Source organism: Cyphomyrmex costatus, unplaced genomic scaffold (genome assembly GCF_001594065.2).
Source record: "Cyphomyrmex costatus isolate MS0001 unplaced genomic scaffold, Ccosl1.0 scaffold30, whole genome shotgun sequence".
In the NCBI taxonomy this organism is placed as follows: Eukaryota; Metazoa; Arthropoda; class Insecta; order Hymenoptera; family Formicidae; genus Cyphomyrmex; species Cyphomyrmex costatus.
In genome coordinates this window covers 253,330-271,493 of record NW_017277125.1, presented here as the reverse complement: position 1 = coordinate 271,493, position 18,164 = coordinate 253,330, and the positions used below count along the sequence as shown (strand labels likewise).

Here is an 18,164-nt window from a genome sequence, read left to right as displayed (position 1 = left end):
AAAATAAATCTTATAAATATTTAGAAATACTTTCTAAATATTTTATTAATATTGTATGTTTTTTGTCTGGACAAAAGCATATGTGCTATTCGCATACTTTAAATATCTATACTAAGCAAATGCATATACAAATAAGCTTTAATATATAGCTTCTTATTAAATCGAGACTAAAATTGATAAAATTTTAATGAAATAAAACTTATATATATATATATATATATATATAAATTAATATTAAAATATATTTTTTTTAATGCGTAATTGAGAAATTAAAAATTTACACACTTTGTGTGTGTGCTTTAATATATATCTCTCTATCATAACTTTTTATTCTAATAATGTTAGCAGCAATAATAACAAGAGAAATTTTTGAGAAATAAATAGGAACAGTTTGAAACAAGAAAGCAAATAAATTTGCGATGATCATTGTGAGAAAATAAGCTATGTTCGTTACGACCTTGGTACAAACAGACGTCTCTTCTTTCTTTTGCGTAATGTATAATAAAGTGCTAGACGACAAAATTAACATAAAAATCTACACAGGGAATTCCGAATTTCATCAGGATCATTGTCTTTTCTCCATCTTTCTATATTTCCATTTCCATTTAGAAATGCTACGAAATAATAACCGAGATCAAGAGAGAAGCGCTAAAAAAAAACTTATATAATAATCGTTTATAATAGATATACTTTTACTTTTCTAATTTGATATCAACAAACTTACATGTAAAAAATTAAAAATTATGAGTTTCTTTCTTAATTTAATTTCCTGCAGAATCGATTAGGGCGTAGTTTCTTTTTACAATCAATATTTAATAATATCTAAAAGAATTTGTTATAAAATTGATTTTTGAAATTATACAATAATATATCAGAGAAATATTTTAATTTTCATTCAGTTCTATTTTTAATTGCTATTTTTTGCTTTTTAGCTCTTTAGTAGCAAATCTTTTTCACATAAATAGTTCTAAGTTGTGGAACACTTTAATAAAATTTTAGCAAAACTTCAGTGAAATTTCAAATAAAATGAAATTAAAATTTTGTTAAATTAAATTATAATAACTTATCCAGTTTTGCATTGAACCAAAAAGTTATATATGATAGATTCAAATACAGCAAAGTAATAAACAGTGATTTGTTAGATTAATAAATCCTGTTAATAAAAAATACTCAATATAATATTCGTAGTATTTATTAAAAATTCATTATCAATGAATTTATTCAAGCCGCAATAAACGTCATTCATTAATACTATGAATAATATTTTTTTCAGTATATTGTTAAAAAATAACATTGATTAGTATTATTTTAAAAAATATCATTCCCCTCTCTGAATTCGAGAATTAATTTTATCGTGTCCCCATGTATCACCTATTCTAATGCTGATTACGACAGCTAGAGTTGCTTAATTAATCTCTGTGATTGCATGGCCGGGAACTACTCCTTTGATGATTAATCCATGAACATTGAATGTTATAATGGATGTATGTAGGCTGTATTCTAAATTTATTGCCAATGTTCAAAGTCTAGCTATAATTTACGTTATGTGCACTATGTATATAGATTTTTAACGGCAATCAGTTTAAGAACATAGTGATAAGCAGTGATAAGCAATCTCAGACACACACAATATAAATATATATACAATATTTATAAAATATATTTACAATATACACTATACACTCAACAAAAAAATAGGGAACACTTTCAAACACGCTAAAAAAATTGGACAATATTCGAAACACCATAACTTGGTGAAAATCATATCGCAGACAAAAAATTAGTAATAAAAGCATTTTAAAAGTTGAAATTTCTATACTTGCGAAATCTGTAATTGAAAATTTATGAACTAATATAACTGATACTATATGAACTATATATAATTTTTGTATTATTTAACTGAAGAATGTTTATATTTATTGTACTTTTTTATTTATATTTAAATTTTACTTTTATACATTGAAAATGACCCTCGAAAAGTCTGGAAATTTTATATGTATATAGTTTGTTTTTTCAAATTATACGTACGTTAAACATATTTAGCTCTGTGCCCTTTTTCTTATTTGTATTGTAATATAACTGATCCTTTACGGAATTATATGGACAATGGATATCCGTCAAATCTGAAAATTTTACACAAATTTTACAAAAGTCTATTGCGTGAAGTAAATATTATTACACGAAAATGTGGTTTTTTAATTTTTTTTTATCTGCGATGATTTTCACCGAGTTACGGTATTATGTTTAAAAAAATTTTTTTCTAACTGGTAATGACCGTGCAAAGCACATGTATCTCGTATTTCTGCGCTCGCGCTCATCCATTAGCATTCGATTTCTAAAGGCCGCAGCACACACTTTTGCATAACGCATAAATCATATATACACAAGGAATTTGATTGGTCCATTGACTTATGCATAAGAAAATGGGCCAATGAAATTTCTTATGCACATGCTTTATGCGTTATGCAAAAGTGTGTGCTGCGACCTTAACGATTGGTCCCTACCACCGACATCTAGAATGGACCGCTGATGGTAGTGGTGGGGGTAGAAGGACGAGTAGAGTGAGAGGCAGAAATAATATGATCGTTCTTCCTCCGTTTACTGATAATTACTGATTACTATTGGTCGCTGTTAATCCAACAACCAATCAGGCTTTAGTAAACAGAGAAAGACTTTCTACCCCCACCATTACCATCAGCGGTCTATTCTATGATCCCTACTCCACGTGAGTGCGTACGTTGCGTATCCGCCTTGTTTAACCAACGTAAAGAAAGCAGTATGGGCCTTCTACAATAAGCCATTACTTAAGTTTTTAAGTGTTAAATCATAAGAAATTTACTAATCACAATCGAATGTGAGAAGAATAATCGACTGTGAGTGGTCAATTTCTTATGACTTAGAACTTAGATAATGGCTTATTGTAGAAGGCTTAGTATAATTAAAGCTGGTTCTACATTTAGTCGCATCGCAACGTCGCAAGCATGTCGCAAGCGTTGCGATCCAATCAGAGTCGAGTCAGCTTGTTGTTAATTGGACCACAATGCTTGCGCGATGCGACTATTGGGTGTGTTCCGATATAGACAGCTGGGAGTACTGAAAAATCTTTCCATTATTAAGATTGATTTATACTGGCCGTAAACTGTTAACTTATGCCGTAATCTGTAAAAATTGACCAATCACAGTCGAATGAGAGGGGAATAATCGATTATAATTGGTCAATTTTTACAGATTACGGCATAAGTTAACAGATTACGGCCAGTATAATCCAACCTTAAGGGGCTACGCAGAATAAAAGGAACAGAGAATAAGAATTTCAACCTATCAGAAATCATATACTGTGGAATAAACAGGGTGTAGTACATGATTTCTGATAGGTTGAAATTCTTATTCTCTGTTCCTTTTATTCTGCGCAGCCCTTATGTTGCTTGCATCGTTGGCATTGTGTTAAGGTACAAGATATAATTTCACTGCTGCAGACTACAATTTCATGAGCTGTTCAAACTGGCCGTTTCAGCGACAAAAAGGATTACGTGATCCAAATTGACGCTTGATATTCGTAAATTTTAACCTTGTGATCCTTTTTGTCGCTGAAATGACCGGTTTGAGCAGCTCGTAAAAATCTACTTTTACGCAGTCGCGCTAAATTTGATGTTAAATTTTAATTGGCTGCTCCGAATTTGTCCCTTCCCCTACTCCACCATCATGCGCATTAAACACCTTGTATTATTACATCGTGATGTAAACTAGGCCAGAATGTGACCAGAGTTTTGTATTCTTCAGTTTCTCTTTCTCTGAGAATTCATTGTTTCTATGCAGTTTCTATGGTCGTTTACACGATTTGATGCAAGAAGTAATGTAAATTGGTTCACAAAATAGTGAGGGATCGCCGTTGCTTGTATGAAAGTGAGATTGCGTTACATCTGAATAAGAATAGAAATACATTTGGCGGAGATATGTTGCATCAGAAATGTGCAACACGCATGCGACTTTTTTTTCGTCAGCTAACGATCGTATGTTACAATTAGATGCCATATTGCGTTTCAACATTTGGGTTTTGATTCTTGAGAGGTCTCGCGATAAGTAAAGAGAGACAGAAGAAAAGAGGGGAGATGTGTGTATGTGTGGGTATGTGCGCGCGCGTGCCACTTTGATCTCCTTGAACGATGGTGTATCCCGCAGGGGGACTCTGTATAGCCTTTATCTTGTTGGTTTACATCATCATGGACGAATCTGACCGCCAAGAGACAGCACACCGGTGGTAACGATACTACTAAATGATACTTAGTGCAACTCAGTGTAGGGTGAACAATAGTAATTGATATTCGTTCTGTGTATACAACGTGTGGATCACCAAAGAGAATTGCGTGATTTATCAACAGCGGCAACAAAGATAAGGGAAAGCCGATCTGTGCAAGTGACTGGTGTAGTTTCGTGAGCCCTGTCTGTGTTGCGCTCGCCATGACGTTGCTGTGAAATCCGTATCCTTAATAATATCAATCCCGATGTTAGCCATAGAATTGTGCCAATGTAACTTTCGTGCTTTTAACGTGGTGGAGAGAACTCAGGGCGGCGGCAACGGCGGCGGTGACGGCGGCGACAGCGACAACGGCGACGTCGGCGGCAACGGCGGCGGCGGCAACTCGTGGATACCGAAGAAAGCTTCAAACGCGTTTGAAGCTTTCGAGGTCGTATTCATGGAACTATGAACCTGGACTCGTTGTCTTTTACTTTGTCACAAATCAGTTATTTGGTTGCGAATTTGAGTAAAAAAAATTTCGAGGATATCTGTCAAGAGATATCGGATGTGAGTAACACTCTTACCTAGAAAAACAGTTAGAAGGTTCCTTCACCTTTCTCTCTTGCCACGTCTTTTGAAAATTCTTCGCGAGTTTTCCTTTCTTCTTCCCTCCCTCTCCTTCCACTTCTAATACTCATAATTCTTACAAAGTGGTATGCCTCCTTCGGTCGGTAAATGGCGCGAACGTTGTTATATATGTTTGTGAAGTAACTTGTAAAATTGGGGTATATGTAAGCAAAGTAAAACTGCCCGTTATTGTTCATGTCATTTTGAATGCTTGGCCGACCAATATCCATCTAGTTGTCTCCTAATGTATTCTTTTGAATTGAGAGATCATTTTTTGTGTAGTACATACATTAGTGTTTACCTTTACTTTTAGTTCTATCTTAACCTCACAAGTAGGACTCTATTCTTATTTTCTGATATACATTTTGCCCTTTATTACCTTTTTTATTACCAAGATTTCTTTCAAATTTTTAATCAGTTTATTATAAAATACAAATTAAATGTTAGATCATTAGATGTCGAATAAACAAATTATAAATATGTATTGTTGCATTATGGATTTGTTTCACTTAATGCTTGTAATGTTTATTTCATTTTTGTTTAACAAATGTTAAACAAGGACGAATAATATGCAGGCGTTGTAAATGGAACACAAGTCCTTTGTGTCAAAGTCATCAAACAGAACAACCATGAAATAATTATTGTGCTTCTACAGTTGGTGCAGTGGAGTGGTCTAGAGACAGATCGACATTTGTTCCGCTGTCTGATATCGTGCGTTGACTTCTCCAAGGGTGAGCTGTCCGATTCGAGTGCGAAAGATTATTTCCAAACAAAGTTGCTAAAACAGGAGTGTAATAGCTTGTTGAGCAAACCTTCATTTATATCTACTTTGTGCTTTGCTATAGATAATCCTTTACATCACCAAAAGGTACATTATGAAACATTGTTATTACTGCCACAAATAGATGATATATGTATATAAGGTGGTCTATATATTTTTCAGTCATTGAATTTCTCTCCAAAATTTTTTACTAATTTGAAGAAAACACTTGGCTTGACTTTGGTACAAGAGGTCACGTTTGCGATTGCGTTGCAGCATTCAGAAAACGCTGAAATTCGTGCTTTAGCCTTAGAGCATACTCAAAAACAGCTTCCCGAGTTGATAAAAAATTACATAAACTCTGAGACTAGTAACAAGCATCACGAAGGTGATTTGCAAGACTCTTTGCCTCAGGTCCTTCATTTAATACTCAGCCAAGCTTTCCATACTGCCAATCCATACAATTTACCCGTGGAAACGAAAGAAAAATTTCTTAAACATTTGCGACGAGATTTTCCTCGTGAACTGGTACCAGTAGTACTAGCACCATTCTTGTATCCAGCAGACGAGGAAACTCTGCAATTCAAAATTGAATTAAACATGGCCGTTACTCAAATGGTAAAATGGTTTTTAAAATAGTTTTTTATTGTCAATAATTGATCGATTACAACACATTTATATTTTTCCATTTTAGGATAGTAACACTCTCGTAGAGTTAATTATGGAATTAGGCTACAGCTTTACTAGTAGTATAGATGAATGTCGATCGGCATTAACAGGTTTAGGTGCTAGGGAGATATCCCCAGCATGCGTTGCTCGTGTATTGTCACAAATGGCATGTAGCTGTAGCAACTTGGATGATACAGGAGGCCTACAAACATTTTGGGGCAATTCAACTGCTTCGCAAGACTCCAATAAGGAAAAATCATCGGACAGTACCATTCCCACAACATGGAATGTTGAAGTATTTGTCCTAACATTGAAAGAGATAGTAAGTTTATGATACGTCTCAAGTATGTATGTATAAGATTTTTTTTTTTTTTAATTCTGTATTTTTATGTTCTGTATTGATAATTCAAATTATATATATATAATGTGCAGTTTTCATCAATATTCTTACATTCCAGCAATCTACATTGTCTTGGAACGAAGTCATTGTGAAATTAGATCATGCAGAATTCCTTATTAAAGACAGGCAAGGTTTAAACTTGTTGATCACGGGTCTCAAGTTAGGCTTACAACATCAGGGATATCCACCTGATATGTTTCCCGTTGAGCTTTTGTATCGGCACTGGGAACATATAGAAAGCCAATTTTCTTTAATTCAGCAAATCCTCAAGTGCCCGGACATATTTTGTTTTGCTGATTATCCGTATCATTCGGTAACAGTCGATGTATTGAAAGCAGCTCCTGAAGGGGATAGTAAAGAAGGACAAACTTGGCGGTCATTGAACATAGTCGAGTTGCTTTTACATATGGCTGAAAGAGGCTTGTACAATCCTGTACAGGAAATCTTCAAATGGCCACTCCAGCATTGCCCGGATGTGCTCATCTTAGCATTATTACAGATAAATCCTCCTTTCACATTACTCAGGCAAGAAATGTTTACCACGCTGTTGCCAATCTTTCTTGGCAATCATCCAAATTCTGCTGTGATACTACATCATGCATGGCATGCTAATAATCCCAAAATAAAAACACTTATAATGCATGCTATGGCAGATTGGTATACGCGTGGTGATTATGATCAAACGAGATTATCACGCATCTTGGATGTTGCGCAGGATTTAAAAGCATTATCTGCCTTACTTAATTCACAATCTTTTCCATTCGTCATTGATCTTGCTTGTTTGGCATCTCGACGAGAGTATCTGAAACTGGAAAAATGGTTAACAGACAAGATTAGGGATCATGGAGAAGTTTTTGTTGCTGCATGTGTCAAATTTCTACAACGACGATGTCCCCAAGTCATGGGCCCTGGTATCAAAGAAGATCCTATAGTTCCTAAGGCAAGCCAGCTGCCACAGGAAACACTCACTACAATTTTGGCTTGCTTACAAGTTTGCGCTGGGTATATATTTTTTGAAAAATTATATATAATTTATTATTTATATAAATAATTGTATAATAGTAATTATTACATCGAGATTTTTTATGTTTATATTGTAGAAATGTCTCTCAAGAACTTTCGGAATTAATAATGACGATGGTACAAAATTGTAGTCTAATGCTGAGTAAGAGCACCATGAACAGACCACCACCACCAGGAGTTCTAAGGCATCGAGGATTAGAACCCTTTAATCCAGCAACTTTGGGAAGCCAAGTATTTTGATGTTCTCTTTTTGTATACATACACGCGCATGCACTCACTCACTCATTCTTTTGTTAATAGATCTTAAACAATTTCTTATTTATAGCCATTCCTTTTTTTTTTTTTGTTAAATATTAAATAAATTTTATATTTATCTATTAAAAATTCTATTTAAGATTACATGTGTGACTATTTTCCATAGCTATTTTCCTCAAAGCAAGTGGATCCTCTTGGAAATCTTGGTTCAAGTCTTGCTTCCATGAGTCTGGGCACGGGTCTTGGACCACCAAGTAGCTCTGCATTCAATTTGCCTGGTGCGCTAGGTCCTCTGGTTTCAGCGCCCGGATCTCCTTCACGACTCATGGGACCTTCTCCCAGTCCATTTCCTATGTTGCCGTTATCTTCACAATTACATTCGGGTCCGGTTGGTACTCAGGGACCATCTGTACTTCCTAGTGGTACAATAGGTGGATTGGGACGTCTCGGACCACCAGCCGGTATTGAGAAAACGAGAATGCCGGAAACCTCTAATTTGTTTCCAGATATGGGACAAAATGTCTCCAAAGAGGTCGAAGACGAAGCTAATAGTTATTTTCAACGTATTTACAATCATCCTCCACATCCAACTTTATCGATCGACGAAGTGCTTGATATGTTGAAAAAGTTTCAAGACTCTGGTATTAGACGGGAAAGAGAAGTGTTTAACTGTATGCTGCGAAATTTATTCGAAGAATACAGATTTTTTCCACAGTACCCGGAAAAGGAATTGCAAATAACAGCACAATTGTTCGGTGGGATTATTGAAAGGGGTCTTGTCAACAGTTACATGACACTTGGATTAGCCCTACGTTTCGTTCTTGATGCACTTAAAAAACCTGAAGGTAGCAAGATGTATTATTTTGGTATAACGGCTTTGGATCGATTTAAGAGTCGTTTGAAGGAATATCAAACATACTGCGAACATGTTCGAACGATTTCGCATTTTACCGAATTTCCTCCTCACTTAGTGGAATATATTGAATATGGGTTACAAGGACAAGAACCACCATCGAGGCCACAAGGTCCGAAGACTTTAGCAGCAATGTTGGCTCCAGTAACAACCCCGTACAAAACTATGACTACAACTACCATCACAACTAGCACTACACAAGCGAAACCATCTACGACTCCGACTACGTCTCTTTCAGCTAGAGTAAGTTTATAAAAATAAAAATTTTCGACATTTTTTTTAGCTTTATATAATTCTATTTTATACCTATGTAATACAACATATTTATTTCCACAGCCCTCTATGCCCTCAGTGGCTAATGCAACTAATATTGATACGTTACTTGTGGCAACAGACAAAGAGGAAAAAATTACGACACCACCGGAAGCATTGCAAGATAAAACTGCTTTCATTTTTAATAATCTCAGTCAATTGAACCTACAACAGAAATGTGATGAAATCCGTGAGATTGTCACAGAAGAATACTGGCCATGGATGGCACAGTATTTAGTGATGAAACGTGCCAGTATAGAATTAAACTTTCATGCTCTATACTCGAATTTTTTGGATTGCATAAAATTACCTGAAGTAAATAAAATGGTCACAAGAGAAACATTCCGAAATATCAAGGTATGTAAAATGAATTTTATGAATGTTTTGTCAAATAATTTTTTTATATTATAGATTTTATTTTATTTTATCTTAGGTTCTCTTACGAAGCGATAAGGGAATAGCCAATTTCTCTGACCGATCTCTATTGAAAAATTTAGGACACTGGCTCGGAATGTTGACACTTGGCAGAAACAAGCCTATTTTACAGGTACATCATTTTATGGCAAATATATATAGTACACTATTATTATGGCTATCATTTATAGAAATAACTTATCATATTTTAATCACTTTACAGATAGACATAGATTTAAAAAGTTTACTCGTTGAAGCATATCACAAAGGGCAGCAAGAACTTCTTTATGTAGTGCCCTTTGTTGCAAAAGTACTTGAGAGTTGTGCAAAAAGTCGTGTATTTCGGCCACCCAATCCATGGACCATGGCAATTATGAATGTTTTAGCCGAACTACATCAAGAACCTGATTTAAAATTGAATTTAAAATTTGAAATAGAAGTACTTTGCAAAAATCTCAGCATTGATGTTGGGGTAAGCATATATTTATATTATATTTTTTTCTATTTTAATATGACCATAATTTGTTATTTATTAAAATTGAATTTTGGTTTTTGTATAGGAACTAAAACCGGTCATTTACTTGAAAGATACCGAAAAATTACGCAATTTGGATTATCAGTTGTCACATCCGAACAAGAAGTCGGAGACGACTAGTAATCAACAGCAATCTCAAGGGCCTATGGAAGAGTTGATTGGATCGACAACGAGTGGTACTATTAATCCTCAAACTGTACCACCTGCAGATACAACACCTTCATTGCCGACTGGTCAACCCGAACCACGATTTAATTACATGGATATATGTGTAACGGGCATTGCTAATATATCTCAACATATTACCATCAACAATCAAGTAGGGATAAATTTATGTTTTTCTTATTTTTATCACACAAAAAGATACATTTCATGGATATTTATAAAATGGTTTTTAGATACCTTTATTCCAAACTCATCCTCATTTGAAACAATTTATTCGTCCTGCTGTTGAAAGAGCAATTCAGGAATGGATCCATCCCGTCGTGGATAGGTCCATTAAAATTGCTCTTACAACCAGCGAACAAATTGTGAGAAAAGATTTTGCATTGGATTCAGAAGAAATGCGAATTCGTACAGCAGCACGTCACATGGTGCGTAATCTAACCGCTGGTATGGCTATGATCACATGTCGTGATCAGGTAAGTACAAATGCTTTCCATTTAGTAATATACACGTCGACATAAATATCGTTCTATCTTGATATATCAAGAGTAACAAAGACAGAACAGTAGTCATGTCATTAAATGGAAAGCACCATATGAGAGATACCGTTAGAAAGTTATAAAAATTTGCAGAAAGTTCACAAAAAATTCGGACGTGAAAACAAATTATATTCGAACTATTATATATAATAAATATATTATCCCGTGCTATTTGAAAACCATAGGTGATCTAAATATACTTTTGAAGAATGTATAATTTTATTAAATTAAATTAATATCCGCTCAAATAAATTTTTCAAATTAAACTTAATAAACCTCCCAGGTCAAGGACAAATTGAGCCATATAAATGGATTTATATATATCATATGTATCTAACAACTAGTATGGCTCAATTTGTTCTTGACCTGGGAGGTTCATTAAGTTTAATTTGAATAATTTTATATATTTTAGGCATTTAAAAAAAATTCTGTCTCAAAAAAGTTTTTCATATCGCCAATAAATACAGAGATAATTGCACATTAACATTTAAACCAAAAAGTTACAATGTTCAGTTGTTTATTCATGTCTTCTGTTTGTGTACAGATTCTGGCATCAATTAGCACGAATCTGAAACAAGCATTTCTCACAGCGTTGATTGGTACTGCGACTCCGCAGCAGAAAGAACTTGTCGAACTTGCGGCAAATCAAGTTGCTACGGAAAACATGGAACTTGCATGTGCATTTGTACAAAAGACAGCTATTGAGAAAGCAGTACCTGAAATGGACAAACGACTATTAAATGATGTTGAGTTACGAAAACTCGCTCGGCAAGAAGGGAGAAGATATTGTGATCCTATTATTAAGTATCAAGCCGAGAGGATGCCAGAGCAAATAAGGCTGAAAATTAGTGGCGTAACACCTCAGCAAATGGCTGTATATGAAGAATTTGCTAGAAATATTCCAGGATTTCTTCCGCTTTCCGAACGAGATACGCAAACACTTTTTATACCGAAACCTATTTCTGTAAGAATTTGTTTTGTATTATATACCTGAATCATATTATATACAACATATATCTACATTTAATATATTCAATAAGATTTATGATATATATTGTTTTTATTTTTTTTCATATGTTTTAAAGGAGGCTCCTCTCACTGCATTCACGCCCAACTCTGCGATGGCAGTCGCTACAGCACAAGTAGCAGCCTATGCAACTGTAGCAGTTAGCAACGACGAAGTAGGTGCGATGTTAGAAAAACTTGCGACGGAGGTTGAAGTCTTAGCGGCTGCGATGGCACCTGCGGTACCTCCACAGCAGCATGCTATTCTTCACAGTCTTCTAGAATCTATTATACTTACGAGAAGATCAAGAGATGCCAATGCAGCTATGGCATTATTAAAGAAAGTGAGTGAAAACACGCGAGTAAATGTGAAATTTACAATCAAATAAATATAAAATTATTGCATAAAACAGAACTGAACAATAATTTATTACAGGCTGTGGAAGGTTTGCTGGATGGGCCCATTTTTAACAGTGGTGTCATTGACTCTGATAATCTAATACAACGTTACAGAGAACTACACTTACGGATCTTAAAGTGTCTTCAAGATCCACGCGCGTACGGTATGCAATGGACCAACAAGCATGTAACTCGTTGTTTGATCGAATGTAGGGAAGAATACCGGTATAACTTTGAAGCCGTAGACTACCTCATAAGGTACATCATCGTATCCTGCAAAAGATATCTGGAAGACACTATTAATTATGAACGATATTTCGTAGATCTCACTTGATTAGTCTTCCGCAATACGACATAGCTGTAGCACAAGCTGTAGAGGCGGGAAATGCTTTGGCAACAGTATTCGCTATGCAGTTGGTTCAACTTTATTTGATTGATGAGAGGCAGGCAACTCATGTTACCGAAACTGACTTATTCCATACACTTGAGATATTGGCTCGAATGTCACATCACCGAACACCACCGGAAGGGTATTATTATCATTATAAATATATTAAATATTACTTCCGAAAATGTTTGACAAATAACATAATCTGAATCCACTTATACCACTTAAAATTTTTTTATGTTTTCCTTATCACGTTTTTTCCTTCTTGCTCTTTTTTTCCTAGATATTTTAAAATTTTTTTTTAGGAATTCATTATGTATTTGTATAGACTCGTACAGATTTATTTTTACCTGGTATTTATATATTATTATATTGTTAGATTTATTTTTTATTAAAACATTACAAAGCACATGCCATCCCACCCATTAAGGCTCCTGAATACTCAGCCAGAAACTCCATGTTAATGATGATGGCGCCACCGAATTAGTTTGGCGGCCTGGTGAAACCGGTAGTCTCACACACACACACACACACACACACACAAAAGCCCGAATCCCATGTCTGTGCTCATTTTCCAGCCGAAGATGAGCACACGGACATGGGCTTGTGCTTGTGCGTGTGTTACAGCGCTTTGCCACGATAAAAGGCTGAATTAATAGGCATGAAAAATAAAATTTTATATTACGTGTCATTTTGTTATTATATTTTTAATTATGAAAATGTGACTTGTCTCATACTTACAAAAGTTCTAGAAATGAACGAAAACTAAAGTTGTCTTGGAATTTTATACGTAAAAGCGTATTTAACAGCTGTCAAATCGTGCGTTTCCTGTATAGAGGCTCATTTTATATACCTTCTATGACCATTTACTGATTGTCAAGGGAGGAAAGGACAGTTTTCATGTTTACCTGTGTTTTAAAGCGATTTCGTTATTTAGATTTATCTAAACTGTCTATTTACAAATGACACATAACATAAATTAATGCGTTATTTCTCATTTCTGACATTGCGATTCCATCATTGCTGCAGCAACTACTCAGAGGCCTTAATGGATATTTTGCAACAACGTACACTGATGACATAGTGTAACACTGTGTTTTACACAAGGTATTTACAGCACAGTGTTACATTGCTAGACACTGTAAAAAGCTAAGGGAACTTTCCAACAATCGGCACTGTGCGATCCTTGTGGAACAATAAGGCAAACAACAATGATTGGTACTGTGTCACACCAGAACGTGAAAGCTTTACAATTTAATAAAAATCATAAATCTATTATTAATATACTAAATATAATCATAAAAATAAGACTAAAGATTATAATGCATTCTGGTGCTACACTATGAAACTAAACTGCGTTTCAAGAAGTATTTTACACAGTGTAATATTCTATGTCCTAGCTAAAAAAACAGCCATTAATAATTCTCTAACACTAGATGTATATGAAAAATATGACAATACAAAATATAAAATAAGATTTCTGATCACTCATCATGGATCTTTTCATAACAATTGCGTTAGCAGACTCGATTGTTGCAGAGCAGATCCATAAGCGCTCACTGCTATTGGATAATCTAAAAGAATATACCAAGAAAACTTTTATTTTGGATAAAACAAAATTATATTTATCTCTCAATCTGACAACTGTCATATAGTTTTTGTTTTCTGATATATATTTTAGACATATTTCAATTTTAAATATATGGTTGTTTATTGATTACCAAAGTTTTCGGTATATTTTTCAACAATTATGATAATACTGATAATTATCTTCATATTACAAAATAAGAGCAGAGCAGTTAGTAAACTTGTTTGATTTTCATGCCAGATATTGGATGTGACATATTCGTTCAATTAAGTTGTAATCATACTGTATTTATTCAAGTATGTGTAAATATTTCATATCACATTTCAGAATCTCACTCTATAGATTGACAAGTCTAGTAGAGTCGCTACGTGCCAATCACGATACGAATGCTGTATTGGTAGATAGAGCTCCAGCAGGACCTACGGCACACATTCATTCTGGAATCCTGCAGGTGAGAGTAAGTAGATTGCCCTGATTATTCAATCTAAGTAGATCCTTTTAGCGATATTTCGTATTGCGTTAATGATTATTTGAGAAATGGACTTCCAAAATACGTTTTGTTCAAAATTTGTAATTTTTAGAAAGTGAGAAAAAAAACCTATACACACAAGAAAACTACGCACTTTACAGAAAATAACAATACGTCAATTAGTAGAATATGAAGTATTAAACAAAATTGCTAAAAAATTTTTCAGCATATAAATTAACGATGAAAAAATAGTTTCTGGATATTTCAAAGTAGCTTATAATATGAGTCAACACTGAACACTACGCCATCTCTAACTAAAAAAATAAAATTTTGGTCAAAACGCATTTTGAAAGTCTGCTCTTCGTTTATTGATGATATATCAATATCAATTATTTCAAAAATTACGTGAAATAATAAAGACAATATACGTCTCTCTCAGTATTAATCCTAAATGATTAATATGTGGTATGCATTCACATTTTATAGGCTCGGGATTTCGACGATCCACCCGGACTGATGGATAAGACAGAATACCTATTACGTGAATGGGTGCAAATGCATCATAACCCACAGTATGCACGAGATCCCACGAAAGCATTTAGCATATTTGTTCATCAAATGAACATTCATGGTATCCTGAAGACTGACGATCTCATTACGAGATTCTTCAAGTTGAGCACACAAATGTGCGTCGACCTTTGCTACCGAACTCTATCAGAAACTGGCTTAGCTCCCTCGATAATACGTGCGAAGTGCTTCCATTCATTGGATGCGTTCGTACGTCTCGTAGCACTCCTAGTGAAGCACTCGGGCGATGCTACTAATACTCATACCAAAATAAATCTTTTGAATAAGGTGCTAGGTATTGTAGCCGGTGTTCTGTTACAGGATCACGAAATACGTGGCACTGATTTCCAACAACTGCCGTATCATAGAATCTTTATCATGCTTTTCTTGGAATTATGCGCGCCCGAGCCGGTATTGGAGGCCGTGAATTTCCAAGTTCTAACTGCTTTCTGTCATACTCTTCACATTTTACGACCAGCAAAAGCGTCAGGCTTTTGTTATGCCTGGCTGGAATTGGTTTCGCATCGAGTCTTCATTGGTCGCATGCTGGCTATTACGCCACAGCAAAAATGTTGGGGGATGTACGCGCAACTTCTTATCGATCTATTCAAGTACCTCGCACCTTATCTTCGAAACGCGGAGCTAGCGAAGCCTGTGACGAGTCTGTACAAAGGGACCCTACGTGTGTTGCTCGTACTGCTTCATGACTTTCCGGAGTTCCTTTGCGATTATCATTATGGATTTTGCGATGTGATACCACCGAATTGCATACAAATGAGAAATCTGATCTTGAGTGCGTTTCCGAGAAATATGCGCCTACCCGATCCGTTCACGCCGAATCTGAAGGTTGATATGCTGCAGGAGATAGCGCACGCTCCGCGTGTTCTCACTAATTTCGCGTCAACAATACAACCGTTGACTTTCAAGAAAGAACTCGATTCTTATTTGAAGGCTCGTGCACCGGTCACCTTTCTATCTGAACTTCGTAGCAATTTGCAAGTGTCGCAAGAGGCCGGTGTGCGTTATAATATTCAGCTGATGAATGCTCTAGTGCTGTACGTAGGCTCGCAGGCTATATCATTTATTCGCAGCAAAGGCCATGCTCCCAACATGTCTACTATTGCACATTCCGCACACATGGATATTTTCCAGAATTTGGCCGTAGATCTGGATACCGAAGGTCGATATTTGTTCCTAAACGCCATAGCGAATCAGTTACGATATCCTAACAGTCACACGCATTACTTCAGTTGTACGATTCTCTACTTATTCGCGGAAGCGAATACGGAAGCGATACAGGAACAGATCACGAGGGTTCTTCTGGAAAGACTGATTGTAAACAGACCACATCCGTGGGGACTTCTCATCACATTCATCGAACTGATCAAGAATCCGACGTATAAATTTTGGTCACACGAGTTTGTACATTGCGCGCCGGAGATTGAGAAGTAAGTTCTTATTTTCTAATTTTTAGAAATTAAATATCGAGATAATTTCAATTTTACACCGATATATCTTTACTCTAAAAAACTATATCTTTACTTAAAAAAAAAAAACTATATTTTTAAATTGTTGAAAATTATATTAAATTGCTGAAATTATATCCGGTATTGAATGATGAACACTATCATCGATATAATGGCGAAGCATTTTTATCAGTATCATATCGATATCATATCGAAATCGATATTATTTATAATATAGTATAAGAAATTAAAACTGAACAAAATTAAATTAAGACTTTAATTTTGATTCAAATTTTAATTTCTGGATTTTGTTGTTACGATAAAAAGTGAACAAAAACATTTTTATCTCAACATGATTTTATATTGATAAAATATTAATGAAAAAAATAAAATTCTGAATTATGTGGTAGCACTTAGCGTTGAATGTAGGACATGAATTTAAACCCACACATTTTTAGCGTGCAATCAATTCATTCTTTTTTCAAAAATTGGAATTTCTTATTGTTTCAGATTGTTCGAATCCGTAGCTAGGTCATGTATGGTACAGAAGCAGGTACCCACGACGGAAACGGATATTCCAGAGTGATAGAGCGTTTTAATTCTTACTGTGTGTATAGTAAAATGAAAGTTAATGACTGAATATTGTGTGTAAAAAGTTGTAGGGATAAATGTATCATCACGTTTAAATTTTTGAGATGGGTAGATGCTAAGTAATCTTAAATAAGTGTGTATCGATTTATATAATGTGTAAGTGAGATAATTATTGCGTTAATATTTTAATAAGAAGGAACGTCGATTAAGGGGAGCAAAACCTCATACACCTCACTGACTGGTCTTTTGAACAACGTATTTCACATTGTGTGTGTGTGCGCGCGCGCGCGCATGCGCGCGCGTGCGTATGCACATGTTGCATACATGACACAAATGTCAGTATATAGATAATAAAGTGTATCGTGGTGGAACAATTCATATAAAATAACAAATGGTGTTCAACAAATGCAATTAACGAATATTTCTCGCGTACAATTTTGCAAATTTGTATTCCTGCAGAAAGATATAAAGCATGGAATATGTTGTACAAGATACAGATATTTGCAGAAAGAGGTATACGCTTTAGGAACTATTATTAAGTGTATGACATGGTTCAAAATCTGTGACATAACGTAGAATATTAACAAAATATATATATGTATACACACACACACTCACACTTACAGGGTGTATTTCAAATGTAATATCTTGGAAGATACGAAAGATACGAAAAAATGTTTTAAATAAAGTTTTACGAAGGGCAATATTGGTAAAATTAATTTTTCAAGATTATATGGTGATTGCTGCTATTAAAAAAAAAAAATTCATGATTTTTTTTTATTCCTTTTTTTATAATTCCTCTGATTATATTTCATATACAAAAATGTAAAACTATTGAAGAA

At 34.8% G+C, this 18,164-nt stretch overlaps 1 protein-coding gene across 1 annotated transcript; it reads left to right on the top strand.

Annotated features, from left to right (window-relative positions):
- The first annotated feature begins 6,176 nt into the window (after positions 1 to 6,176).
- On the top strand, positions 6,177 to 16,574 carry Not1 (CCR4-NOT transcription complex subunit 1). The gene is given in 17 exon segments (XM_018541923.1): positions 6,177 to 6,242; positions 6,319 to 6,615; positions 6,752 to 7,695; positions 7,794 to 7,947; positions 8,138 to 9,127; positions 9,221 to 9,553; positions 9,630 to 9,743; positions 9,834 to 10,082; positions 10,171 to 10,464; positions 10,544 to 10,786; positions 11,394 to 11,813; positions 11,935 to 12,198; positions 12,291 to 12,511; positions 12,577 to 12,783; positions 14,557 to 14,686; positions 15,185 to 16,360; positions 16,363 to 16,574. Coding segments are annotated over 17 exon segments (6,186 nt in total). The 5' UTR covers positions 6,177 to 6,224; the 3' UTR covers positions 16,495 to 16,574.
- Positions 16,575 to 18,164: the final 1,590 nt, after the last annotated feature.